The 27,220-nt window shown below is 36.4% G+C and overlaps 1 protein-coding gene across 4 annotated transcripts in view; it reads right to left on the reverse strand.

The window, feature by feature from the left end:
* Nucleotides 1-17,773: 17,773 nt before the first annotated feature.
* Nucleotides 17,774-27,220, reverse strand: part of FSTL5 (follistatin like 5) — a 683,263-nt gene continuing 673,816 nt past the window's right edge. For all 4 annotated transcript variants that reach the window (XM_072773810.1, XM_072773809.1, XM_072773808.1 and 1 more), the window contains one exon: nt 17,774-20,315. In XM_072773810.1, coding sequence (XP_072629911.1) covers nt 19,613-20,315 — 703 coding nt within the window. In that variant the 3' untranslated portion in view covers nt 17,774-19,612. The remainder of the gene's footprint in view (nt 20,316-27,220) is intronic.

The raw sequence follows: 27,220 nt of genomic DNA on the forward strand, positions 1-27,220 counted from the left end.
GGACATCATAGTTCTAAAGATTATGTTTGCTGATGGCTGCAACTCATATCAAATTAAATATTTCCTCAAGCTCATTCTACCTAACATATTTGACTTCCTACACAGAATTTCAATTAATAATGTGGTTTAAAAATAATATAAATATCACAGCAACTTCCTGCTTTTGGTTCTGTTTCTTCAGGGACATAGTGAGACTTTTAGGGATATATCACCATAGAAGAATTTGTAGGACTGGATTATAAACCAAAGTTTTGTTTTCTTTCTTTTTTTTTTTTTTTAAGATTTTATTTGTTTATTAATGAGAGGCAGAGAGAGAGAGACAGAGACAGAGACAGAGACACAGGCAGAGGGAGAAGCAGGCTCCATGCAGGGAGCCTGACCTGGGACTTGATCCCAGGTCTCCAGGATCATGCCCTGGGCTGAAGGCAGCGCTAAACCTCTGAGCCACCCGGGCTGCCCTTATGGTGATTTTCATTTGTATTTTTGTAAAGATGCAGAAGATCTTTCCATATGCTTATTTATCATCTGTTTATCCTCTTCCGTGAAATGTCTTTCACATCTTTTGCTCATCTTCTCTGTTTGTTTCATTAACATTGAGTTTTAAGAATTCTTTACACATTATACATATGAGTCCTTTTTCAGATTTAGGATTTGTGAACATTTTTTTCCCAGTCAGTGATTTGATTTTTCATCTTAGAGTTTTTTAAAGGTTATTATTTTATTTTATTTATTAATTTATTAATTAATTAATTTATTATTTTTTAATTAATTAATTAATCATTGCCTATTTATTATAGGCAGAGAGAGAGGGAGAACCAGATCCCCTGCAGGGAGCTTGATATGGGACTTGATCTCAGACCCCAGGATCACACCTGAGCCAAAGGCAGATGCTCAACCACTGAGCCACCCAGAAGCCCCTTATCTTAGAGTTTTTAACAGAGCAAAGTTTTAGATTTCAATAGTTTCAATCTATCTATTTTTCCTTTTATGGGTCATGATTTTGGTGCTGAGTATAAGATGTTTTGCCTAGTTCTAGGCCCCAAACACTTTCTATTATGTTGTTTTAGAAGTTTTATAGTATTATGTTTCATATTTCATCCATTTTGACACTTTTTAAAGATTTTATTTATTTGAGAGAGAATAAGAGAGAGAATGAGCTAGGGGGTAGAGGGGTAGAGTTAGAGGGAGAAGCAGACTCCCTGTTGTGCATGTAGCCTGATGTGGGACTGGACCCCAGGACTCTGGGATCATGACCTGAGCTGAAGGCAGATGCTGAACCCATTGAGAGACCCAGGCACCGACTTAGTTTTGTTTAAAATTTGGCCTATAGTTGTACAGGTGCTCCAACACCACTTGTTGAAAAGATTATCCTCCTAAATTAAATTGGTTTGCCCCTTTGTCAAAATTAATTCTAGTTTCTGGATTCTGTTGCATTTATCTATGTCATTTGCTCCAACAGTACCACACTGTCTTGATTATTATAGGTATAGAATAAGCCTTCTTACCAGAAAGAATGGTTCTTTTCACTCTCTTTTTTTAAATTTTTATGAAAATTTTAGGATAAGTTTGTCTATATCTATAAAAATTACTGAAATTTTGATATCTGCATTAAATCTACACATCAGCTAAGGAGAATTGACATCTTTACTATGTTGAATCTTCCAATCAATAAAAATAATATGCCTGTTCTGGTATTTATAACTTCTTTGACTTTTTTCTTCAATATTTTATTTTCATTGTATAGATCCTATATGTGTGTTGTTAGATTTATACCTAATATTTCATTTTCTCTGGAGCAGCTATAACTGGTATTGCATCTCTAATTTCAGTCTCCAGTGGTTCATGGTAAATACGTAAAAATGCAATTGATTTGTGTGTATTGATCTTATATTCCATGACCATGCTGATTTCATTTATCAGTTCTAGAAACTTTTTGTAGATTTTTTGGAATTTTCCACCAAGAAACCATGTCACCTGCATATTTCTCCTTTTACCTCCATTATATTTTGATTTTTTATATAGCAGCTTTAGTGAGATATAATTCAAATGCCATAAATTTCGTCATTTAAGTGTATAACTCAAAAGTTTTAGTATATCATAGAATTGTGCAATTACCATTATAATCAACTGCAGAATGGTTTTTATCACCCTAAAAGAAGGTTGATGCCCATTAGTAGTTACTCCTAAGTCCTGCCATACTCTTGTCAACCACTAATATGCTTTTCTATCCCATAGATTTGCATTTTGAAATTTTCATATGAAAGAAATTATTCAAGATATGGTCTTTTATGACCAACTGCACTTAATTTGCATAATATTTTCATGATTCATCCATGTTCAAGCAGAAAGCAATATTCATTCTTCTATGAATGATATTTAATTATGTGGAGGTACACCATATTAAAATTATCCACTCACCAGGTGCTAGACATTTGAGTGTTTACACTTTTTGCTTAGTATGAATAATACTGCAAAGGACAACCATGTATATGATTCTGTGTGGACCTATGTTTTAAGCTTTTTGGATACAAATCTAGAGGTGGAATCCTTGAGCCATTTGGTAATTCTGTGATTAATACTTCAATAAAATACTTTATTTTCAGCTTGTTTTCAGACTTGTCTGTCATGATTTTATATTCCTACCAGCAGTATAATAGAGTTCTAATTTCTTCACATCCCCCCTGACAGTTGTTCTTTTCTCTTTTTTATTATTCTAGTTGGTATGAACTGGAATCTCATTGTGGTTCCCAAAGTCATTTCTCTAGTAGCTAATGATGGTCAGTACTTTTCATGGTCCTACAGGCCATATTTATACCTTTTTTGTATGTTTTTGCAACTTTATTGAGATATAATTGACATATTATACTGTGTAAGTTTAAGGAGTACAATGTAATGTGTTCATATACCTATATTTATAAAATATTTATCACAATAAGGTAAGTTAACCCATCCTATACCTCATACAATTACCAAAAATTGGTGTTATGGTGAGAACTTTTAAGATCTACTCGTAGGAATGTTCAGGTATACAGTCCAGGATTGTTAACTATAGTCACCATGCTGTACATTAGACCTCTGAAATTCACTAATTTTGTAACTGGAAGTTTGTACTCTTTGATCAGTACCTCATTATCTCCCATTTCCCCACCTCAAGTCCCTGGTGATAACTATATACTCTCTGCTTCTATGAATTCAGCTTTTCTGAGATTCTAGATATATGGGAAATTATATAGTGTTTGTTTTTCTCTTATTTCCCTCAGCATAATGCCCCAATCCATCCATGTTGTCACAAATGACAGTATTCCCTCCTTTTTATGATCCAATAATATTCCTATTATTCTTGTGTGTATGCGTATGGGGGTATGTCAGATTTTGCTCATCCATTAATCCACTAATGGACCCTTAAGTTTTTTCCATACCTTGCCCGTTGTAAATAATGCTGCAGTGAACATGGGGATGCACTATCTCTTCAAGATGGTGATTTATTCTTCTTTAATAAATACCCAGAAGTGGAATTGCTAGATCATATAGTAGTTTTTTTTTTTTTAATTTTTTAAGAATCTCTGATTCTTTCTCAAAAACTAGCTGACATACAATTTACCTTATAAATTGAAAGTGCAGCTACCAGCCTCCCCTTAGTTGCTTATAATCCAAATCTTTATTGTTTGTAAGAGTGGTCTTTAACCTCAATTTTTTCACATTCTGTTTCAAATAATGTCAGTTATTTTTTTTTAAGATGTTATTTATTTATTCATGAAAGACACACAGAGAGAGGCAGGGACATAGGCAAAGGGAGAAGCAAGCTTCTTGTGGAAAGCCTGATGTGGGACTCCATCCCAGGACCCTGGGATCATGACCTGAGCCCAAGGCAGAGGCTCAACCACTGAGCCACCCAGGTGTCCCAATGTCAGTTTTTTTTAGGGCAATTTTGAAGCCATCTATTCTTATGGTCTGCTTCTCCTGCCGTGCAAAATATCTGTTTCTGCTTTGGAACTAGGAGTGTGAACAGTGGATTCAATTTTCTCTGGGTGACCCTAGGCTGGTATTGCAGTCTTTGGTCTTTTTGAATTCCCTCTTTTCCTGAAACTCCAACTTTCAAGTAAGCTCAGCCAATATCAAGCAAAGCCAGTGTTTTCAATTTGTCTATACAGGGATAGATTTTAAATTTAAAAAAATTAAAAAAAATAATTAGTATGATCTTTATGATTGGTTATACTCAGTTTAAATAACTAATAATATTAGCAAAAATGAATACTGAACTAACAATGGAAGATATTAGTTTTATGCACAACACATGAGTAAAAGCAATCAAAGGCAAGTTATATCAGGTTGTATGTTCCAGAAAGTATTAATTCCTCACACAATAAGGTTTAAATAAAATTGTAAATTTAAATAAAATTGTAGTTGCTTCCAACAAGGAGTGGTATACTTTTGATTTCATAAGGAGATCTTGAAACAGAAATATAATAATAATCCCCAAATATATTGATATTTCTTTAGGATACCACAAGTATAGGATCCTTTATTTTATGCAAGCATGCTTCTTGTGGCAAGGCTAATATATTAAAGGACAATCTGCCTCTATAAATAACAAAAAGGTGATATATATTACTTTAGAGTTTAATCATACATGAAAGAGATTAATCTTTAACATAACAAACATCATGTTTACATTAGCAATTACATTGAGATGGCAAATGTTTAAAAGACATCATCTATCCAAATGTTCATTAAATGTCTATTATCTCTAATACTTTAGAGAATTAAAGAATATTAAATAGAAAACACCTGCCTGAATGTTGCTACAGTTAATTATCACAATTTAATAACATTCAAGGCATACATTTTTACCATAATGATTTGCAATTCTCAAAAAGTTAAACATATATTCTATAGAGACCAAAAATAATTTGAGTCCAATTAAAATAATAATTCAATTGTCTCTCATGTGTTTATTGACTGCCTAATATGTACCTACCACATTCCAAGCCTTTATTTGGATATGATATAAACAAGATAGAACAAAAATCCCTGCTCTTATTTGGTCGCATTATGTTTATGTGTCGGAGAGGGTTATACAGATAATAAACATACACACAATAAATTCTATAACCTGTTAGATGCTGATATAATTATGGAAGTGCATATCAGCAAAGGCAGATGAGCATATCTGGGAAGATGATTTCAAATTTTAAATAGGGTAGTCAGGAAATCTCACTAGTAAACAACCACCTGAAGAAAGTAAACAATCTATGGAATATCTGGAGAATGTGTATTACAGATGGAAGAAACAACATGTGTAAAGAGCCCAGTCAGGGGCAGCCTTTCAAAAGAAAATAAAGGAAGCTCTATGAATATAGATGAATGATTGTGGGAGAAAAATGCTAAGGGGGCATGTGATAAGGTGATCAGAGAACTAATGGGGCTTTACATCATGATGTTCCATGTAGACAATTTTAAGAAAGTTCCGGGATCAGAGAAGTAAGTTTAGAGGAACAGAGGTTACCATCTCCCACACATTGCTTCGCTCATAAAGCTGGAGTGTCATTGCAAAAGTAGGGAGCAACTATTTCTAACACTAGTTCCAGAGCTGTGGTTCAGATATTTTGCAAGTTGTAGGAAAGGGGGAGAGGCAGACCACAAAAATAGCAGCAGATCTACTGTCATAAAAATCTGACTTGACTTGAAACAGAGTGTAAAGGAATTCAAACCTAAGGACACTCCAAAATAATGGAGATTTTGTTGGTAATTAATTAAGAAGAAGATGATTACTCTATGAGTAATATGGTAAATCACAGGACAGCTGATTTGCCAGAGATAACCAGGATAAGAGACAGTAATAGAGAGCTATGCAGAAACAAATCTCTAAGGCAAGCCTCAAAACTATCCCTGCAGAGGAGTCTGGATTTAATTGGGGCAGACTAGGGAAATTTGTTTCCCAAGGACATTGTTGAAAACAGTGACAAATTAGGCCAGAAATTAGTGGAGTTTAACTGCTGGGTGTAATGCCCACAGAGATAGACAGGGAAACAGATCAAACAAAGAATTAGTCAAAGCAAACCCGCCAAAACCATAGCTTCCCAGAGTTATTATGCATATGCCCATAATGGGGTATTCTCTGACGAGCAACATCAGAGTCTTCACATTGTGGGAGATCTATATTTTATTTCAGTAATCCAGCTAAATTAATAAATAAATAAACAACAATGAGAAGCCCAGGGAGGGAAAGAGAGTATCTAAACTTCTGTAATACATTGTCTAAAATACAGTATTTTCAATTCCTAGAAACATGGATCCTTGTCTGTCCTGGGGGGTGAGACAGATGACCGCCCCATCTTAGCTACTTAGCATTTTGGCTTCCAGGGCAAAAGAGCCAGGGCAAGGGGACAAGGCTTGTCTCCCCAAAGCAGCTTATAAATCATCAATTATACATAGTGCTGCCTGGACACCTATCTCTGATCTCCTGCCTGGTCTCTGATCATTTTGCCAGCATATGGTAAGGGCCTATGAAAACAATCTTCAGAGTGAGTATGAATTCTTCATGTGCCTGAAGCACCCCTGACCCTCACAGATGTTCCAAACTGATAAGCTAAACCACACATAGTCTCTCTCTCTCTCTCTTTTTTTTTTTTTTTTAAGATTTTTGTTTATTTATTCATGAGGGACACAGAGAGAGACAGAGACACAGGTAGAGGAAGAAGCTGTCTCCATACAAAGAGCCCGATGTGGGACTCAAACCCAGGAATCCGAGATCACACCCTGAGTCAAAGGCAGGCAGTAAACTGCTAAGCCACATATTAGTTAACATAGTGTTATATTAGTTTCAGGTGTACAATATAGTGATTCAACACTTCCTTACAATACACAGTGCTCATTACAAGTGCACTCCTTAGGCACGCCTGGGTGGCTCAGCAGTTGAGCATCTGCCTTTGGCTCAGGGCATGATCCTGGAGTTCCAGGACCATATACATATATGTATATGTGTGTACACACACATATATGCACACACATACACACACAATAGAATATTACTCAGCCATAAAAAAGAATGAAATATATTATTTTCTTTATTAAATTTGTGTTTGTAATTGATTTTTAAGATTTAAAATTATTTTATTTATTCATGGGAGATACACAGAGAGAGAGGCAGAGGCATAGGCAGAGGGAGGAGCAGGCTCCATCTGGGGAGCCTGATGTGGAACTTGATTCCAGGACCCCAGGATCATGACCTGAGCTGAAGAAAGATGGTCAACCACTGGGCCATCCAGGTGCCCCTGTAATTGATTTTGAAAAGTACTAATAATTTTGGAAAAGTTATCAAGAAAGTGATGTTTATATGTGTATATAAATGTATATGTATGTATGTGTGATATTCGTTAATTATTAATATTACATTATTCAGATACTATACATATATATTCTTAACTTACTTGATCTAATAGGGTCTCCATACTCAAAATCTATTACTATTTTCTTTGATTTCCCTTATTTCTATGTAGCTTATACCTTTAAAAACTTTTGAGTTCGGGACAAATGGGGCTAGGCAAGGCTAGGTAGGGGGCCATGGAAGCAGGCTCACAAACATCCCCAAAATGCTGAGGTGTAAGGAAACCAGAGATAAGGGAACAAGCCAGACCACTGTGCCCTAAGGTGTAGGCAGGGAGGGTGTCTTGTTATAACAGTTACTTGTAACCAACAAAAACCAGATCCCAAAGAAGTAAGGCAATAAAGATGTCATCACCAGCCCTTACTCAGTGGTGATATCAGTAGGTAATGTTAAAGGATTTAGGCTCCCTGATTGGCTTCCAATAAAAGACCAACCCGACCAGCCCCCACTGGCAACCCGACCCCTCTCACTTCTGAGAGTTTTCTCTGTATCCTCACTACTATCACTTCACTCACTCTCCTTTGTCTGCAAGATTCATCCTTCAACTCGTGAGACAAGAACCAAGCTCTCCCGTATCACTTTGACAATCAATCTTCTCATTCTAGATCTAATAGATATTCAAAAATACTCATGGGATATTTTGAATATTAGAATTTAATTCTCAGGAGAGGAGGCAAGATGGCAGAAGAGGAGGGGTCCTTGATTTACCTGGTCCCCCAAACTTACCTAGATAACTTTCAAAACATCCTGAACATCTATGAATACAACCTGAGATGTAAAGAGAGGACAGCTGAAATGCCATAGAGAGAAAAGTGATCACTCCTGACAAGGTAGGAAGGTGGAGAAGAGGAAAGGTGGGGGAGGGGAGCCACAGAGAGCTGCGGCAGGAAATCGGAGCAGTGGACAATCGGGAACTTTAGAAATCTGCACCTGAAAGAGTCTTCCCTGAACGAAAAGTGCTCAGTGGGGAAATAGGGTAGAATCGCAGGAGGGGCAGTGAATATTCCCCGAGACACAATAAGATTAGGGGCACCTGGGAGAAAGCTCACCCCAAACTGTGGTCGGATCTCAATAAAAGACTAGAGCCCCACAACCCTCCCAGGGCATCTGGGAGAAGCTGGCAGGTGCACAGGCTGGCACCAGAGCTTTTTATCCTAGAGCCTGGCAAGAGACAGAGACAGGCTGTCCTCCACTCCCTTTGAGAGAGACAGATCCTGGCAGCACAGGTCCAGTGGTGCAGGGCGATCGATCCAAGGGTGCCCCAGTGGACAAACCCAGCTATTTTTCATTCCCCCCAGGACAGGTGAAATCAGGAAAGGCACAGGACAGTGAGAACTCTCCCTTCAATTTGTGCAAATCAGTGCCCCCGGCCCTACCCCCAGGAGTGTCTAGGCCAGTGTGCACTGGGAGACTGTGGTTCAGTAATCACAGGGAGCTCTTGGCTCCAGAGCTGGAGATCTGGCTGCCCAAGTTTTAATTTTTTTCTCTTCACCTTTCACCTGGGAGAGGCACGGCCTCTAGGGGAAAAAGGCCCCTGTTTATCACAGGATAAACAGCTCACACTGAGCTGGGTCACCTGCCAAGGGGTGGCTCATCTCCGCCCAGGGACAGACACCTGATAATCAGCACAGCAATCCTCTCTCCCAGAAGACCTGCTGGAAGAACAAGGGAAGAGCAAATGTACTGACCGAGCAGCATTGGAAAACTCCAGGACTGAGGGAAAATAGTATACAGAACTCAAAGTTTTTTCCCTTACAATTAATTCCTTTATCCTTCAGATTAAATTTTTCCAATATTTTGTCTTTTTTCTTGCCTTTAACTACAATATTTTACCTACTCTGTTTTTAAGCTTTTTATTTTTGACTTTCATATTTCTATAATTACATGTCTTAGATAAATTCATTTTTGGATTCCTTTCAACATATTTAGTTTAATTTTGGTAGATGTATGACTTATGGGTTTTTGTTTTTAGTTTTTTCTCTCTTGTTTTGTTTTACAATGGTGGAAGTTAGTATGTTCTAACACATGGGCCAAGTGAAAAACCATGTTGGTTCATTCTGGGAGACTATAGTCTCTATTCCTTCCTATTCTTCCCCTTCTTTTATCTTGTTTCTGTTTTTGTGGTCAATGTTGGGTCTCTGTATAAGTTTTGCTAATTTATATAAATTTGGAATTTAGCATCTTCTAACATACAAAACAAAATGCACCCAGAACCAAGAGGATCACCCTCTAGGTCCACTTGGTGAGACTATATTGTCCCTCTACCACCATTTTCTCCCCACCTTCTTTTTTTTTTTTTTTTAATTCTTACTGTTTTTAATTCTTACTATTTTTTAAAATCTGTTTTTCACTTTTGTGGTCCTTTTTTTTTTAAAAAAAGAAATTTGCTCTGTTTTTCTTTTTCTTTTATTTTCTGGTCTCTGACCTCTTTGAAATTGTCTAGGATGTATTTTAGTAGGTAGTGGTTGATATTTTTTACTCTACTCACTCATACAGCCATTCTGCACTGGACAAAATGACTAGAGGAAAGAATTCACCACAAAAGAAAGAACTGGAAGTAATACTCTCTGCCACAGACCTGCTAGATATGGATTTAAGTACCATGTCAGAAATACAATTCAGAAATACAATTATAAAATCCCTGGTGGCTCTGGAAAAAAAGCATAAAGGACTCCAGAGATTTATTGCAGAATTGAAATCGAATCAAGCCAAAATTAAAAATACTTTAACCGAGATGCAGCCTAAACTGGATGCACTAGCTGCTAGGGTTAATGAGATGGAAGAGAGAGTAAGTGACATAAGGGACAAGTTGATGAAAAGGAAGGAAGCTGAGGAAAAGAGAGAAAAACAATTAAGAACCCATGAGGAAAGGTTTCGGGAAATAAATGAAAGCTAGAGAAGGAGTACTATCCATCTCATTAAGATTTCAGAAGAGGTGGAGAGAGGGGACCACAAAGTATATTTGAACAAATCATAACTGAGAATTCCCCTAATCTGGGGAAGGAAACAAGCATTCATATCCAAGAGATAGAGAGGTTCCTCCCCAAATCAACAAAACCGATCAACACCTCAACATATAATAGTAAAACTTGTGAATTTCAAAGATAAACAGAAAAGAATAAAAGCAGCTTGAGACAAGAGATTCTTAACTTATATGGAAAGAAATATCAGATTAAGAGCAGACGTAGTCCCAGAGACCTGGAATGCCAGAAAGGAATGGCATGACATATTCAGGAAAAACATGCAGCCAAGAATACTTTATCCAGCAAGGCTGTCATTCAGAATGCAAAGAAAGATAAAGGGCTTCCAGAATAGGCAGAAACTGAAAGAATATGGGACCACCAAACTGGCCCAACAAGAAAATGAGGAGGTGGAGAATCATTTACCATTCCAATGGTCCTCAAAAGAAAGCTGGGGTAGCAATCCTCATATCAGATAAATTAGATTTTATTTCAGAGACTGTAATAAGAGATGAAGAGAGACACTATATCATGCTTAAAGGGTCTATCCAACAAGAAGGCCTAACAATCATGAATATTTATGCCCCTAATGTGGGAGCTGCTAAGTATATCAATCAATTAATAACCAAAGTATAGAGATGCATAGATAATAATACATTAATATTAGGAGACTTCAACACAGCACTCTCAGCAAAAGACAAATATTCTAAGGAGAACATTGCCAAAGAAACAGGCGCCTTGAATGATACACTGGACCAAATGGATTTCACAGATATATACAGAACTTTCCATCCTAATTCAACTGAATACACATTCTTCTCAAGTGCACATGGAACTTTCTTCAGAACAGACCACATACTATGTCACAAATAGGTCTCAACTGCTACGGAAAGATTGGGATTGTCCCCTGCATATTTTCAGACCACAATGCCTTTGGAACTAGAACTCGATCACAAGAAGAAATTTGGAAGAAACTCAAACACATGGAGGCTACAAAGCATCCTACTGAAAGATGAATGGGTCAAGCAGGAGATTAGAGAAGAATTAAAAAGATTCATGAAAAATGATGAAAATGAAAGTAAAACTGTTTAAAATTTTGGGGATATAGCAAAAGTGAGGCTAAGAGGGAAATACACCACAATACAAGCCTTCCTTAAAAAAAATTAGAAAAAAAAATCAAATACACAAATTTCACTTGCACTGAAAGGTATTGCACTGAAAGGTATTGGAGAAAAAAGAGCAAATAAAGCCTAAACCAGTCAGAAGAGAGATAATAAAGATTCAAGCAGAACTCAATGAAATAGAGACAGACCAGAAGAAATGCAGAACAGATCAACAAAACCAGGAGCTGGTTCTTTGAAAGGATTAATAAGATAGATAAACCCCTACCCAGTCTTATTAAAAAGAAAAGAGAAAAGACTCAAATTAATAAAATCACAAATTAAAGAGGAGAGATCACAACCAATATCAAGGAAATACAAATGATTTTAAAAATGTCTCATGAGCAACTATATGCCAACAAGTTGGACAACCTGGAAGAAATGGATGCATTTCTGGAAACCTACAAATTACCAAAACTGGAACAGGAATAAATAGAAAATCTGAACAGGCAAATAACCAGGAAGGATATCGAAGCACTCATCAAAAACCTCGCAAGACACAAAAGGCTGGGGCCAGATGGCTTCCCAGGGAAATTCTACCAAACATTTAAATAATCATAATACCTATTCTATTCAAGATGTTTTGAAGGATGGAAATGGACAGAATACTTCCAAACTCGTTCTATGAGGCCAGCATCACCTTGATCCCTAAACCAGACAAAGACCCCACCAAAAAGGAGAATTATAGACAAATATCCCTGATGAACATGGATGCAAAAATTCCCACCAAGACACTAGCCAATAGGATTCAACAATACATTAAGAAGATTATTCACCATGACCAAGTGGGATTTATCCCTGGGATGCAAGGCTGGTTCAACATTCATAGAACAATCAATGTGATAGATCATATCAACAAGGGAAAAGACAAGAACCATATGATCCTCCCAATAGATGCAGAGAAAGCATTTGATTAAATACAGCATCCATTCCTTATCAAAACTCTTCAGGGTGTAGGGATAGAGGGAACATTCCTCAATATCATAAAAGCCATTTATGAAAATCCCACAGTGACTATCAATCTCAATGGGGAAACACTGGGAGCCTTTCCCCTAAGATCAGGAACATGACAGGGATGTCCACTCTCCCCACTGCTATTCAACATAGTACTAGAAGTCCTAGGCTCAGTAATCAGGTAACAAAAAGAAATAAAGTGCATTCAAATTGGCAAAGAAGAAGTCAAACTCTCCCTCTTCGCAGATGATATGATACTGTACATAGAAAACCCAAAAGACTCCACCCCAAGATTGCTAGAATTCATACAGCAATTCAGCAATGTGGCAGGATACAAAATCAATGCCCAGAAATCAGTGGCATTTCTAGACACTAACAATGAGACTGAGGAAAGAGAAATTGAGGAGTCAATACCATTTACAATTGTACCCAAAAGCATAAGATACTTAGGAATAAACCTAACCAAAGAGTTAAAAGAGGTAAAGGTAAGGTAATCTATACCCTAAAAACTATGGAATACTTATGAGAGAAATCCAGGAAGATGGAAAGAGATGGAAATAAAGATATTCCACTCTCATGGATTGGAAGAATAAATATTGTGATAGTATCTATGCTACCCAGAGCAATTTACACATTCAACTCAATCCCTATCAAAATAAACATGGACTTTCTTCACAGAGTTGGAATAAATAATCTTAATATTTGTTTGGAACCAGAAAATAACCCAAATAGCCAGAGGAATGTTGAAAAAGAAAACCAAAGCTGGGGGCATCACAAAGCCTGACTTCAAGCTGTATTACAAAGATATGATCATCAAGACATTTTGGTACTGGCACAAAAACAGACACATAGATCAATGGGACAGAATAGAGAGCCCAGAAATAGGCCCTCAACTCTATGGGCAACTAATATTCGACAAAGGAGGCAAGACTATCCAATGGAAAAAAGACAGTCTCTTCAATAAATAGTGTTGGGAGGGATCCCTGGGTGGCGCAGCGGTTTGGCACCTGCCTTTGGCCCAGGGCGCGATCCTGGAGACCCAGGATCAAATCCCACGTCGGGCTCCTGGTGCATGGAGACTGCTTTTCCCTCTGCCTGTGTCTCTGACTCTCTCTCTCTCTCTCTGTGACTATCATAAATAAATAAAAATAAAAAAAAGAAAGCTTTTACTTAAAAAAATAATAATAAAAAATAAAAAATAAAAAATAAATAGTGTTGGGAGAATTGGACAACCACGTGCAAAAAAATGAAACTAGACTATTCTCTTCCACCACACACGAAGATAAACTCGAAATAGTTGAAAGATCTAAATGTGAGATAAGAATCCATCAGAATCCTAGAGGAGAACACAGGCAACAACTTCTTGAACGTGGCCACAGCAACTTCTCACAATACACATCTATGAAGGCAAGGGAAACAAAAGCAAAAATGCACTATTGGGACTTCATCAAGATAAAAATTTTCTGCACAGCAAAGGAAACAATCAACAAAACTAAAAGACAACCTACAGAATGGGAGAAGATATTTCAAATGACCTATCAGATAAAGGGGTAGTATCCAAGATCTATAAAGAACTTATCAAGCTCAACACCCAAACAACAAAACAGTCAAGAAATGGGCAAAAGACATGAACAGACATTTCCCCAAAGAAGACCTAAAAATGGTCAACAGACAGGTGAAAAAATGCTCCGCATCACCTGCCATCAGGGAAATACAAATCAAAACCACAATGAGATCCCACTTCACACCAGTGAGAATGGGGAAAATTAACAAGGCAGGAAACCACACATGTTGGAGAGGATGTGGAGAAAGGGGTTACCCTCTTGCACAGTTGCTGGGAATGTGAACTGGTGCAGCCACTCTGGGAAACTGTGTGGAGGTTCCTCAAAGAGTTAAAAATAGATCTGCCCTACGACCCAGCAATTGCACTGTTGGGGATTTACCCCAAAGATACAGATGCAGTGAAACGCCAGGACACCTGCACCCCAAGGTTCATAGCAGCAATGTCCACAATAGCCAAACTGTGGAAGGAGCCTCGGCGTCCATCGAAAGATGAATGGATAGAGAAGATGTGGTCTATGTATACAATGGAATATTCCTCAGCCTTTAGAAACGATGAATACCCACCATTTGCTTCGACGTGGATGGAACTGGAGGGTATTATGCTGAGTGAAGTAAGTCAATTGGAGAAGGACAATCATCATATGGTTTTACTCATAAGTAGAATATAAGAAATAGTGACAGGGACCGTGAGGGGAGGGAGGGGAACTGAGTGGGAAAAATTAGAGAGGGAGATAAACCATTAGAGACTCCTAACTTTGGGAAACAAAGGGTTGCAGAAGGGGAGAAGAGGAGGGGGGTATGGGGTAACTGGGTGAAGGGCAGTAAGGAGGGCACTTTTCGGACAAGCCCTGGGTGTTATACTATATGTTGGCAAATTGAATTTAAATAAAAAATTAAATTAAATTCTCCAATATTTTAGATACATCTCCATTTTTGCATGTGCTCAAATTAACACACACACAGACATACACACAGTGAGATGTCTAATTGATGCAATATGAAAAACTACATGGTATGTGGCACATTTGCACCAAAATAGACAAAATGAAATCATATTTTCTGTCAAAAATCAAGTTTTTTAAATTATGTAAAATTCATAAGCTATTTATATGATATCTTTAATCTACATATTTATTTTTGCTCAATTTATTTGTTTCACTAAAGAGCAATTAATGTATCAAAAGGATGTTTACTGATCTAGAGATATTCATGAATTGTATTTTATTCCTAAACTCTAATGTTGAATGCTTTGCTATTCTGTGCTAATAGTTCTGTCCATAGTATAGAACTTGAATTAGGAGCAAAACTGGCTTGAAAATAGGTGGGTAAATTAAGGCACAGTAAAAGTAATTTAGTGATTATTTATTTCTAATGGCTATATATTTTCATGTATGTTGAGTCCTTATCTTGATTATCATGAGACTTTTCACTTGGACGTTGTCACGCTGAACAAGTATGCAAATCCAGGTATAAAAGAACATTGTAATTTTTCATGGAAGTGCAAAAATAATTTATACACATGAATACAGGTATTTTTTTAATTGAAGTAACAGTACATTCCTTTGACACTAAGGTAATTTTGATTATTTTAAAAGTGGTGAAATGTATATTTGCAGATCATTTTTAAATGTTTATCAAATATTAAAACAGAATATGTTTGCTATTTTAATACATTCCTTCTCAATTTCAGGCAAATTATACTTCCTCCAAATTTAATTGTGTATTTAAATAAAAATCTCCAAACATTGGGAATTTTATCATCACTGAACTCTAGTATAAAAGAACAATTAAAACTTTTCTAAGTCACCAGGTGTAGCTATAAATCACTGGAAAATAGCTGTGCTGTACCCATTAAATACCATAGAGACAGGTACATTTCACTGATGAATATTATTGAAATTACTAATTACCAATTACTAATAGGTCTAGATAATTTTAAATGCAAACAAACAAAAATACGCTCATGTGCTCTGGTTAAGACTTAGTCTTCTGAGAGGATGAGAAAAGTTACCACAACTTAAGACTGCAAACAAGAACTTTAGCATGATTTTCAGAATACATTTCTGTATATGAAATTTCCCAGGAGAGGCAAATGATATTACAGCGTTTTTGATAAAGTGCTGCTTTTGTTCTCTTTTTCCATTCATACGGGAACACATAAATGGTAGAAATATGAACAAGGGGCATTAGAAGTAGCCCCTGATGACTTTTTAAGGTTGTAACTTTGGGTGGTCCATGTTCAACTTGTATTGATTTCCACCATAGCAGTATTCTTAAATTTGTTCTCACTTTAAAATTTGTGTAATTGTCAGATATGATTAAACATGTTGTTTCATCCTGTAAAATATTCACTAGTGAATGTAAAATCCATCAAACTAGCTTATTTCTCAAGAGAAAACCCTATAAAAAATTTTTGAGTGGGAGTTCGAAAGGCAATAGGGTTCGAAGTTGCATTTTTAAAACGATGTGTTTCAACTTTACATGGATGCAATTAAACGGAAGGTGGTTGGTTTGCCACACATGATGACATTTCTCTGAGAATATATTCCATTGCCTAATATTTTCACTTAATTTGCCTTTTATCTAAATCATTATTCTCTGATCCAAAATCTGTTTCTCCTTCATGGCTTTCCTATGTCTTATCAGTGATATCATATTTGAGATTCTCTTTTTATTATGCCTCATATTTAATCAGTTGCCATTTCATGTCTGGTTCCTTAATATGTCCTATTTCATACTATATACTTTCAATTTAATTGTCTTGTATTAAAGATCATAAACTCACCTGTTGCAGTAGCCTCCCGACTGATACCTCTTTTAATCTCCCTTTTCTTCAGTCAAATCTTCATTCCATTACAAATAATACAAATACAAATGATACAAATTTAAAGTGTCATTTTCACTGTCATTTCTCTTTTTAAAAATTATTGGGTCCTTGTTGTCTGGAGAATATCTAAACTCTTTAAATTGGTTTCTTTCATTCTTCACCTCCCTCCCTCCACAATCTTATTGTAACCTACCCTACTTGCTTTATCTCTATTACATTCTTTACATGAAACCTTTACTTCTTGATGGAGGTCAAGGTCCTCCATCAAGGACCTCCCACATCCTATTCCCATTCCTGGTTTCACACCTTCTCTCATTCTAGCATCCTGTATCGCTATTGCCTCACTTTTGCCCCTACTTATTACAAATCTACTATTTCATGTTAGAAATTTTTTTATTATTTTTTTAGTGCAATTACCTCATTATTTTATTTTGGTTTTTATTTTTTTCTTTTCTTTCTTTCTTTTTTTTTTTTTTTTTTTTAAGGTTTTATTTCTTTATTTAAGAGAGAGCGCACAAGGAGGGCAGGGACAGAGACAGAAGGAGAGAGAGAAGCAGACTCCGCAGTGAACACAGAGCCCTAGGCAGGGCTTGATCCCAGGACCCTGAGATCATGACCCGAGCTGATCAGACCCTTAACCAACTAAGCCACCCAGATGCCCCATCCTGGTTTTTCTAAGCTTTCATCTTTTAGACATACCCACATTATTGACGAGATTGTTATTTGCAATACAATTTATATTTCATGTAAAAAGACAAACTAAATTGCCTTTCCTTGATTGACCTCACTTTACTGGCCCTCTACCCCAGCTGATCGACTTTCAAAATAATGCAGAGCATCAGGCTGTGTTGGAAAGCACTAGGAGGTAGTACAAAATAAAGCACAGGTATGCACGTTAAAACATGGACTGGACTCTTAAGGGTTAAAATTTAAGAGGTTTATTCTTTTATCAAGCAATGTCTACAGACAGAGCATCCACATGGTGTAAGCTACCAAAGAAGGATGTATGGGACAGACTTACATTAAATCATTAGACACTTTATATGGTTCATGTTCACAAGGGAGAAACTTGCTAAAAAGGAAAGCAGGTAAGTAGAAACATAAGTTGATTTGTGTTGTTTATTAAATCTACCTCCCATAATGTTTCCTTAAGCTAAGAAGAAATCTACCATATTACACAGCTCAGGATGCTATATATACATAAGGTATTACACACTATAAAATTTCAGGTTTCTAAGCAGTTTTATACAATTTAAACTTGAGTCAAATTTGTATTTAAAAAAGACCTTATTGGATTACCTTCAGTAAACGGAGGTCGTTTCAACAGCCCATTAGCATTTTTAGCAACAACTAAAGAAAAAAATAGAGTCTCCAAACATGTATATGACCTTAAGCCTAGATAATTATCTGCTTATTTCAATAAACCAATTCTAGCTTTAATCCACTTCTATTAGCCTTTTATTTCCTCATTTTTTTAAAGAAGCAATCATTTTTACTTCTCTAGTGTCTCAAATAAGAGAATTAGTTAGGTTTCAAACCATAGCACATAGTTAATGAGAAGGTCATTTAAGGGTTATTTAAGAGTTGAGCAGAAGTCATTGAGGAAAGTTCTCAAGGAATGAAGTTCTTTGATGAGTTATATTTAAATTACCAAGGCGATAGTGAAGTTCGACTTTCCTCACCACTGTGGAGCTAGCCCCTAGTCCCAATTTCCGCTACTAATTCTCCTAAGCCACTAATACTTCTCAGGTCTCTAGCCAGTATTTTCTCCCAGGTGGTAATTTCCCTACATGTGCTTTACTCTAAGCAGACACAAATGAGACTTCATTTTTAAAGCTGAAAGTTCCTGCTGATTCAACACTGGACTACATGAAAAAAAAAAATCTATTCTGCTAATAAGAAACATTTGTAAGTAGTTAACATCTGAGACAAACTTGCATCAAAAATACAATTCACTCCAATGACGACAAGCAAAATGAAGAGAATACATTGCAAACAGCTTTCCATAATTCCTTTTCCTCCCTTCCTCCCCACGTTCTGTCGCATGCTGCAGACCATATGGTTAAGTTTCAAATAGAGTTTGTCACCTGTATACAACCTAAGGCCAACTTATGCCTTCAAATGACATTTCGTTGAGGTTGAACCCAATGCTGACGATAGGATTTGGCGCAAGAGACGCCGAACTTTTCTCTTCTAATGACAAAAGATTTGTAGTTATGAGGGTGTTCAGTATGCAGCTTTTAGCCTACCTTTTCCTCTTGTGACATTCCCTACAAGGCACAAAAGATTATAAACAGTGGATGGGACGGAATATTTTGAAGTAAGAATTTTAAGGTTCCACAACACCTTTTTATTTCTAGTTTAAGCATACCGAAAAGTGGAAAGAAAAAATAAGAGATAAACCACCCCCAAAATGAAATGGTGCTTAAAGTCATCTGAAATTCCCTGCAGTTATTTTTTGTAAGTATTTAAATTTCTATTTTATTGGCTTAAAATGTGTAATTATAGGTTTGATTCTTGTGATTGATGTAGTTTCTTATTAAATGCGGTGTTAAATATTTCTAATCAACCAATATTACTAATTGTGTGCATCTTTGCAAAAAAAAAAAAAAGTCTATTTTATTTGGGCCAACCAAGTAACTTATGCTTGACTAGGGTATAATCTTGGAAAGTTAAGCTGAAATTTAAACAATGGATTAAGTGCAATGTACTGGAAAACTCTTCATTCCATTATTATCTGATAAGGGTTCCTAGGCATTTCCTAGGCATCTCCAACCCAAACGACTGTATTTCCTTTCTCCACTTCAGTGATCTCACAGTTTAACTTATTGAGTCGTCCATCTAGTATAAAGAGGGAGTCCTTGGAAGGCGTCATCAGGTATTGACCAAACAAGCCACTGTCCTGGATTTGCCTGTTCTTCCGGTTCCAAGGCCATTCTTCTGCCTTGAGTGGTTCCTTTAGACTCTTTATCATCTTAACCTTCCCAGAGGAGAGCTCCACGAAGAGCACATCAGTCTGTGTGCTTGAACTGCCGTAGATGTTGTACTGATGGGCTTCGGTAAAGGATGGCTGAAATGCCAGATCAGATATATGCAGATTTGTGTGAATATCAAAAGCGTCCTGTATTTCTCCTCTGATTGTAATGTACTGGACCCTTACAAGACCCTTCACATCATTAATGCTGACAAGATAATGCCCGTCTGGAGAGACATATGGAGTGCCTGTAACATCACTATTGAATCCGATGACTGAGTCGGTTACACCGTCCACCATAAGCTGTGGTGGGACTGCCCCCGTGCTGTCAGGCTTGCAGCCAATGAAGTAGTATCCTCCCAAGTGTGTATACGCCAGTGACTGAGGAATGCACTTATAGTCCATCAAGTTAATTGTCTTGATGTATGACATGGTTTCAAGATCAATTTTTTGTAGTGCAGCTTCATCTTTGTGAAGAATAAATCCAAACCTGAAAAGATGAAAACCAAAGTTAGACAGGAAACTATAGACTGATTCCCACCTGAAAATGTAATGTGGGCAGGTGGAAAGGGCCATCCCTAGTCTAGGCATTAAATGTCAGGCTCTGCAGCAGTTTGTGTCACAGTCAGGTTAGAATTAAACTTTAAATTGTGCCACTCTTCTCCTTTCTCTAGGTCATTCTTTCGTTACAGCCAAACAATTGTAACTCATGGTGTAGAAAACAAAATAATTAAAAGCAGTATATCTAACAACTTAGAAGAACAGATTCTACCTTTACCATACAGGGTAAAAAAGTAAACATTATTTTGTTATTTTGTGTGTTTCTAATCCTTCTAATATCAAATAAGCTTAGTTTACTGCTATTAAAGTCAACAAGAACAAAATACTTGAATATATATCTATTTCGCTTGCTTTGTTTACTTCTTATTTTGTCTTAAGATCACCAGGAAGCTGACATTCATCGATACTTCGACAATTATCCACATTTTTCTCTTCTTAAGCTGCCTTACAGGACCACCTTAATAAATGCAGATTTTTTTTTTTTGGTATAGAACTATTAAACTTCTATTTATTAGATTTTAAGATTACCTCTATTAACTACTTTTATGATTTTAACACTTATTTTATTATAAGTTTTAAATACAGGTTGCATTTTTCAACCTTGCCATGCTTATATTGTTATCGTTTTTGGTGATATAATTGCATCATATTGGTTATCTTATATCAAAACATGATGAACCTTAAGGATTTATGATTTTTCCTGTTAATTTAAAAGTAAATATTTCTTATTTACTTTGGTGGCCTATTTAATTACTTCAGTGCCTTTCAAGGCATTTGTCTTGAATACTAGCTATAAAACATTATAAGTCCCTGTGAGAAGTGTAAATATATTTTGAAACCATGGCTTATAAAGCCAGTGGGCCCATAGCAAAAATAAGTAAGTTGAATAAGATAAAATGAGATGGGACTACTATATAAAATTATATTCAAAATGGATACTGGGTCAATCAAATTTTGAAGGACTCTTACTTAGTTTTTGTTAATAATATCAGTTAAAACACATCCTAGTATTTTCAGAGGCTCCATAAATATATATCTTAAAAAAGCCAGGGGTCTATTGTTACATTGAATGTGCATCTTAAAAATAAGATGACTTGTGGCACAGTAAAACAAACAAAAACTCTGAAGATAACCTATTATGTTGTCACCTGTGCTAGTTCATTTTTGATATGCAGATTTTGATACACAAAATCTTATTTATGTAAAAAAAAGATCATTTCCACACATTATACATAAATAAATATGGTGCATCCAGGATAAAACTCCCTAAAATTTCAAATATAAGCATATGGCAATCTCAAAAAATAAACTCACCTTTAATATCATAGGAAAGATTAGATTAGTGTTTTCAAAGAATCAATCTTTGTGTTGTAATTGTGGAAGACAGCAAGTGCATAAGCACAAATTCTTTAATAAAATAGTTGCAAAGTTGTAACTGCTTTTATGTTATTATATTGCATGTAGTTGGGAAGCCATATTAATTTTAGCTCTTTAAACATATGTGAAGACACTATTTGTTGTGACACTTTAGAGAGATGACAACTTCATCTACACAAAAGGATAACTATAATGTGTATCTACTCTTTTTCTAAAAAGTTGTAAATATTTATTGAAATATTGAAATATTCAATAGAATATGAGGCACTGGGAATACACTGTAGGTCAACATAACTCTCCCTGCTTTCAATGAGTCTAGGAATTTTAGTAACAAAAATGGAAAATGTAGTGATTAATGCTTAATTATAGCATCCTGCTATACTATTACTTAATTTAGTAGTTATTGCTTATTTTATTTACACGAGGTGGAATAAAGTAATCATTTTGAAAATAATATTTCTGGTGACAGTCACCATTTCTGGCTTATTTCCTCGATCTTTCTTCTCCTTTCCTGTGTCCTTAATAACTGTGTTTGTGTCATTTCAGTAAACACAGCTCACATCATACCTATTTAGGATAAAATTTAGTTTTGATTATAATGGTATGAAGCAGCATACATGTGATTAAAAATCATTTCTAACTGTTTCTATTAAAATATTAATTGCCTAGCACAGGTTTTAAAAGCTATCTGAATATTAAAGAATAAAAAAACCCTCAAACTGAAAGCTGAGCCCCATTATTTTTTGTCCACATCAAAAAGATCATAAAATCCTCGATCTCAATACTCAGACTCATATTTGTCTTAATAAATAATTAGCTCTGATTACTGTAAAGGGATATTTCTCCATTAATGGACAATCATTAAAGATATGTCAGTGTGTATCTGATACTATGAAATTTTGAAAATGATGGAAGAGATTGTCTTTTTTCTTAATGTTATGCATTGTACATGTGCCCAGAGAGAAAAGCAGTAATATGCACATTTAATAAAAGCAATAAGCCAATCAAATTTTGGCATTTCGGCTCCTCTCTCAACCTTGAGTCTTCCATTCCCTTTGGGCAATGGTTTGTGAATGCTAATGAAGAAGAATGCGACAAGCTCTAACTGCTGGTGAACTATTTTAACTCTAATACTAAAGAATGCACTCAAGTTTTCTGTAATACGGTTCAATCTTTTTTGCAGGTAATTAAAATTTTAAAAAAGGTTCGGTTAAAAATGCAAAAGCTCCATGTGGGGTTATAAAATTACATCTATTTTGGCATCCATGCTGCACTCTCCTTTAGGACTAGAGATCTAGCTACATAAGCAGATGCATGAGAATGCCTTCAATTTTTCACTACTGATTTATTGGGTAGGACGTGGTGTCTCTAATTCAAAATTTCCCCCTAGTACAGATTGATATTCAAAAATCTCCCACTGTTCATTAGTCTGTGATTAATATTTACGAGGCTCTCAACTTTCATGCCTGCTTAGTATAATAAAATCCTGCCCAGGACTAGGCCTAACATAGTTTGTCTAATATTTGTCAGAATATGTGTAGGAAGTTGCAGACTGTAAGAAATGAGAAGTAAAACTTACGGAATCACTTCTTTCACTAGGAAATTAATAAGGCTAGGAAAGGGGGACCTCTTGGTACGGCACTGGGTGGACTTCTTATTGGACTCGGAAGAGAATTAGAGCCATGTTTTTCTTTCACAAATTATTTTTATTTTTCTGAAGTGTAATCGATCTAGTTCATTTTAGAAGCTTTTAAGAAGTTCAGCTTTAATTACTGCTTTTGTACTTTAAGGTGAGGTCTGGAAGTGATTCATACAAGGGAACTTCTAGGTTAGGATGAAGTATAGAGGTTTTCAATCCAGGCAGATCTAGTTTCATGATGCAGTTTTTCGATATAATAGATAGGTGACCTCATGTAAAGTCCTTGACTTCCACGAGTTTCAATGCCTTCGTTAGCCAAAAGAGGACAAAGGTACTACCTTGCTTGGAGGATAAAAGTTAAGTGTGTGTTTATTACCAGGCAAACAGTACACTCTCAATAAACAGAACCTGCCCCTGCTTTGTACCTTAAGGAACCTCATTCTCCCATTATGAGTCCAACATGATATTTCCTACGGGACGGCATATTATTATAATTCTTAAACGGGAAGAACAAAAACGGTCAATTTGTAGAGCCAGTATCCCCAGTGTTTAAAATAAGCACATCGTGTTACTCAAACGTGGCAAGATTTTACCCCTTATATATGCAGCAGAGATCACACTTGCAATAGAATTTCACATTTTTATTCTTGCTCTCACGTCTTGCCAACAGGATCTAGGGCTGGTACACCCATTCTCCGATCATCGAAATTTCTCACATTGTTAGAAATGAAGGCAGTCTAGCTCACTCCGTCTTCTTTAGAGGGGCTGCTTTGGTTCTTACTGAGGTCATGGAGCAGTGAGCCATGGCATGCTGGGTGATTTCTGACCTCTGCACAAGGATGGGATTTGAAATAGACACCTGTCTTACTCAAGGATTTTTACTAGATGTAACAGAAAATTTTGAGGCAGACTTTAGGACATCTAAAGAGATGGAGAATTGCGGTCAGAGCTTATGACATGGCAATTCGAGAGCCTTGTAAAAGAAGTTGTTTAGCAATGAGGGGAAAGAACAGATTTAGAGAGAAGCATGGTTGAAATACGATGACACCCAATAAAGAGCTGCTCAAAGGCTTCCACGTCCCGGCAAGACCAGGCTGCATTTCTTGCATCCTGAGTAATGACTGATTTCCCCGTATCTCTCACTGAGTTCCCAAATGGGTCTGGTCAGAGGTTCTCACAGAGTGATTTCCCAGTTATTGTCCCCCCACGGCGTCTGCCATGTCCCCCCCCCGACTCTGCTGGCTGAGATGCTACTGAAGGAATTCCATAATTGCAATTAATAGCCTGCACTAGGTTGTTATGACCAGTGCCAAGAGTGTTAACACTTCAAAGTATGGAGTGAAAGAACCTTGTAATATTTGCAGAATGACAATTATTTTATCTCCTGAGTCTTAATACAGTAGTGCCTTGCCCCAGAGTCCTCATAGATTCTCACCTGAACAGCTCTCCTTACTGTTGACCTTCAGTCTTTGACCACTGACATCATGTCCCCATACTACCAGCTGCCAAGTGTCCCTGATGCTCCCTCTCCATTCCCACATGAGCTCTTTCCTCATATCTCCTCACCTACACCTCCCTAGATTTTAAAACGAGTATTTCTCTGTGTATCAACGGCTGCAAGTGGGAAGTAGTAAGTGCAGACTGAGTGTGTTTGTTGTCAAACGCTCTCCCACTGAGCTATACCCCCGCAGTTGTGTGTTTGGACGTGGGATTAGTCAGACCCTCTAACCTATTATAAAAACAGCACTGTGCAATCCACATCTAAAACAAAAGTGTTTCCCAAACTTTTCTGATGTCTCATTAATAGAAACTGTGTTTCTTGAAATAAAATTCCAGAACAGAATCACTTTAACAGCCCTAGGAATTAATTATATTGGAATTTTGCTTGTGAAAATCTACATCCCAAACATATGATCAAGTAATTAGTGCTTCATAATAATAGTAGGCAGGATTATTAATACCTTGTTTTTTCTAATTGGATTATAAGTATCTCATTTTTCTAATTGGAAGGTAAGAGATGCTTAACAGATAAGAAATCAAATTATAACCTCCTTTCCATGTAATTAATATATAAACTCACACATACAATGTGCTATTGAAGTGACATCTTCCATTGTGTTACGGCTGATGGAGGGTTTTCATGGACACAGAGCATAAATCTGACATGAGCCATCATTCACTAGTTTATGAATTCCTTTATATTTAGTTGTTTTCTATTATTCCAGAATGACCCTTGTAAGAAAAGATTGAATGCTGTTCCTACACAAGTACCAGAGGATTTAGTTTTTATCTGAACTTCACATAAACAGCTCAGTAAAACACACCTGTTCATAAACAGTGGTCACATTCATATTCGGGAGATGGGAGGTACAGAGAAATAGAATTGACACATTTAGTAAAGATTTATAACTAGAGCAAGGACAGTCTCTGAATAGACCTAAAGCTTAGATGTTTTTGAGAAATGATACTACTTTGAAGTTTTCTGTTTTCAAACATAGGTTAGAAAAGCTAAAATAAACCACATGATGCCTCCTACCTGTCTTTTATAAGTATATTATAGAGATTCTATATTAAAGATTTTAACATTACTTCTTCACTTTCAGTTTTAGAAATTTTTTCTTTAAAAAGTAGAATGTGCTTCTGAATGCCAAATTCCCTATTTTTTTTTTTTTTCTTCTCTGGTATCCTATTGTTTGGATCTGTAGGGAGTTTGATTCTTCTGGACCAAACTGAAACATAAATGTATAATTTAATTATGGTATGTTCAGGAGGCCTACTTACTTGACAGAATTAATACAGTGTCTAAAGGTCTATCACTTCTAGTGTCTGGGACATACAAAGAAAAAGACCTAGATTTATTAAGAATTCTGCGCACACCACTATACTACAAACTATGTTTCAAAGACCAAACTCCTCCACCTCTTTTTGAAGAGCTTAAGAGCTTAGGAAAAAAAACAAAACAAAAACAAAAACAAAAACAAAGAAACAAAAAACAAACCTGACAACTACGCTTTCAGATGGCATTTTAAAAGATTGGTTGCTCTTCATAACTTGGTTTTGGAAAAACACATGAAAATCTGAAAATAAGACCTTCTTGGATCTTACCCATTTTTCCGATTCTGGTGTGTTTTACACAGGAGTTGACAAATAGAGCAGGGATGACATCATGGAAATGGAGATAGTAATTAGATGAATGGGAAATGATTTGTGAGCACAGAGGTGGAAATACAAAAGGAAGGTAAAATAAAGGCAAGAGCAAAATTGATGAGTCAATAAATACTACCAATGTGTCTGTTGTATACCTCCAAGACAGAAATGATGGGTGGAAGAAAGATTTAATAACGAGCTAGGTCTGCCATGAGTTGGGTTCTAGACACTGTGTGACCAGATTCAGTATTATTCACAAGCTGTTATGTTCAGTACACGTTGTACAACCTCATGAAGGAAATGGAGAGGAAATGCACGCCTATCCTTAAGGTAATTATAGTCAAGCAGCGGGGTACTTATAATTGGATGCCCTGACTTTCAAAAAGTGTTTAGGGAGCCTCTTCAAAGATGAGAAAAGGGATGGGTATAGCTATCCCTGTGTCAGCTGCTAATTTACATTTCGGTTCTGCTAGGCTCTCACGTGAAGAGAGAGTTTATATTAGTCTGGATCCCAGAAGGAAAGGAATAAATTTCAATTAGAATAAATCAAGGAGGGTGCAATGAAGAGATTGTTTACAGTGAAATAGAAATTGGTCACAAGGGACAGTGCAGTAATATGGGGAGAGTAACAATGAGGCTGTTGTCACTGCTCTATCTGGGTAGGAAGGAGT

The sequence above is a fragment of the Canis lupus genome, chromosome 13 (genome assembly GCF_048164855.1).
Source record: "Canis lupus baileyi chromosome 13, mCanLup2.hap1, whole genome shotgun sequence".
Taxonomy (NCBI): Eukaryota; Metazoa; Chordata; class Mammalia; order Carnivora; family Canidae; genus Canis; species Canis lupus.